General features: G+C 33.6%; 1 protein-coding gene across 1 annotated transcript in view; it reads right to left on the reverse strand.

Moving 5' to 3' along the window:
• Positions 1 to 1,152: 1,152 nt before the first annotated feature.
• The window catches only part of LOC106871362 (uncharacterized), a 7,067-nt gene continuing 5,729 nt past the window's right edge, over positions 1,153 to 2,490 (reverse strand). Inside the window, exons 4-5 of the mRNA XM_014917771.2 lie at positions 2,287 to 2,435; positions 1,153 to 1,324 (exon numbers count right to left, since the gene is read on the reverse strand). Of these exons, the coding sequence (XP_014773257.1) occupies positions 1,270 to 1,324; positions 2,287 to 2,435 (204 nt within the window). The 3' untranslated portion in view covers positions 1,153 to 1,269. The remainder of the gene's footprint in view (positions 1,325 to 2,286; positions 2,436 to 2,490) is intronic.

Consider the following 2,490-nt stretch of genomic DNA (forward strand, 5'->3'; position numbering starts at 1 on the left):
CTTGTTGCTCATTTTGATTTTAATCAACTTACTTTGAAATTGTATGGATAATACCGTACTAAATTCTGGTGCCTCAACTTAAGTACCATATTCATCTGAATCTATATATATATATATATATATATATATGTGTGTGTGTGTGTGTGTGTGTGTGTGTGTGTGTGTGTGTGTGTGTGCTGATATGGAGTAAAAGGAACCAAGAATTGTTTTAAAAAGTATTCAGGAAATAAATTATTGAAGCATATATACATCTCTCACTTAATAGGTACACAAATACACCGCATGCATACATACATACATATATGCATATATATGCGTATGTGTATATATGTATGTGGGTGTAATGATAAATATACAAGCATACACACACACATGCATGCACACGCATACAATGGCATGACACTTATACTTTAACAATCCCTCATAGTTCCTTACATAATTCATTCTGCCTCATTTATTCTCATATATATATATATATTTATAAAACCAATAACATACATTCGTTTTAACTTCTGACTCATACATTATTTTTTTACATTTGACATATATCAGTTTTGGCGATATTATAATACAAATTTTCTAAAGAATATCGTTGAATCAGTGCTTTTTGCTGTTGAGGCCAGGAAGAAATAGGAAAATTAAGTAATACATATTCCTTTTACAATATTTCTTAATCGCTTCCTGGATATTTGTCATCAAAATATTCCCATTGTTAATAAAATTTGTTACAAAAAGGCACATTATGTGCAGTTCTTGCTCAAAACGTAGAGTAATATCATTCTGATGCACTAACCAACCATCATTTGTTTTGGGCACTCATCCTTATCATATTGTTTTTAATCATAAAGAACATAATAAATAGTTTTAGGAGTAATTTCTAAAATAATAAATGATGTTTAATATCAGTGACAGTTATTTGGTATATTATATCATTAGATGCGCATCAAGTACTTCTTTCATTTCGGGAGATCATTTTTTTCTGGGAATTCTTTTGTTTTTTCAGTTTCACTATAGCACACATATGCATATATGTATGTGTATATATATATATATATATATATATATATATATATATATACTCATACACACACACATATATACATACACACGCATATATATATATATATATGTATGTATATATATATATATATATGTGTGTGTGTGTGTGTGTGTATATATATATATATATATATATATATATATACACACACATATATATATATACATGCATATATATGTATATATATGTATATATTTGTGTATGCCTGTTTAGCAACGAAGCACATTATAACAGTCACCTTCTTCATGTTTACATACTGTATACCTGTAAAATAATGAAAAGAAGAATAGTAGTAGTAATAATAATAATAATAATAATAATAATAATAATAATGATAATAATAATAATAATAATAATAATAATAATAATAATAATAATAATAATAATAATAAGAAGAAGAAGAAGAAGAAGAAGAATATTTGTAATATATTAACAATAATATTAATACTTGTAATGCAATTATTGTTTTTGTTACCATGACAACACAAGAAACAGAACAGACAACTCAAAGGCCGCAAACTGTAAAATGCAAACTTTGGTGGAAGGAAACTGAAAGAAGCCCGTCGTATATATGTATATATAGGTGTAGGAGTGGCTGTGTGGTAAGTAGCTTGCTTCCCAAGCACATGGTTCTGGGTTCAGTCCCACTGCGTGGCACCTTGGGCAAGTGCCTTCTATTATAGCCCCGGGCCGACCAAAGCCTTGTGAGTGGATTTGGTAGACGGAAACTGAAAGAAGCCCGTCGTATATATATATATAGGTGTAGAAGTGGCTGTGTGCTTACCAACCACATGTTTCTGGGTTCAGTCCCATTGCGTGGCACCTTGGGCAAGTGTCTTACTCCTGGTAGAGGCCTTGGATTTATGTCTCACTTGGCTTGCTGGGTCTTCTCACGCACAACACATTTCCAAAGGTCTCAGTCTGAAGTCATCGCCTTGGTGAGGCCCAATGTTCGAGGCTCTAGCCTCACCACCTCATCCCAGATCTTCCTGGGCGTACCTCTTCCACAGGTGCCCTCAACCGCTAGGGTGTGGCACTTTCTCACACAGCTATCCTCATCCATTCCTGCTACACCCCTGGCAGAGGCCTCGGATTTAGGTCTCACTTGGCCTGCTGGGGTCTTCTCACGCACAGCATATTTCCAAAGGTCTCGGTCACTAGCCATAGCCTCGGTGAGGCCCAATTACAGATTACAGAATTAATTTTTAAATGAAAAGGTAAGTTACCCATTCCAGTCAATGTAAACCAGCTCATTGTTCCGGGAGAGTATTGAGTCACTGAAATAAAACTGTACGAGTGGAAACCGGAGCAGTCTGTACTGGTGACTCAGTACAGTATCCAAATTGGTTTTGTCGAGTTCCGTTATGTAGTATAGCTGAAATATAAATTTAAATACATAGATATTAGTCAAAAGCTACATGAGATAATAT

Source organism: Octopus bimaculoides, chromosome 16 (genome assembly GCF_001194135.2).
Source record: "Octopus bimaculoides isolate UCB-OBI-ISO-001 chromosome 16, ASM119413v2, whole genome shotgun sequence".
NCBI lineage: Eukaryota > Metazoa > Mollusca > Cephalopoda > Octopoda > Octopodidae > Octopus > Octopus bimaculoides.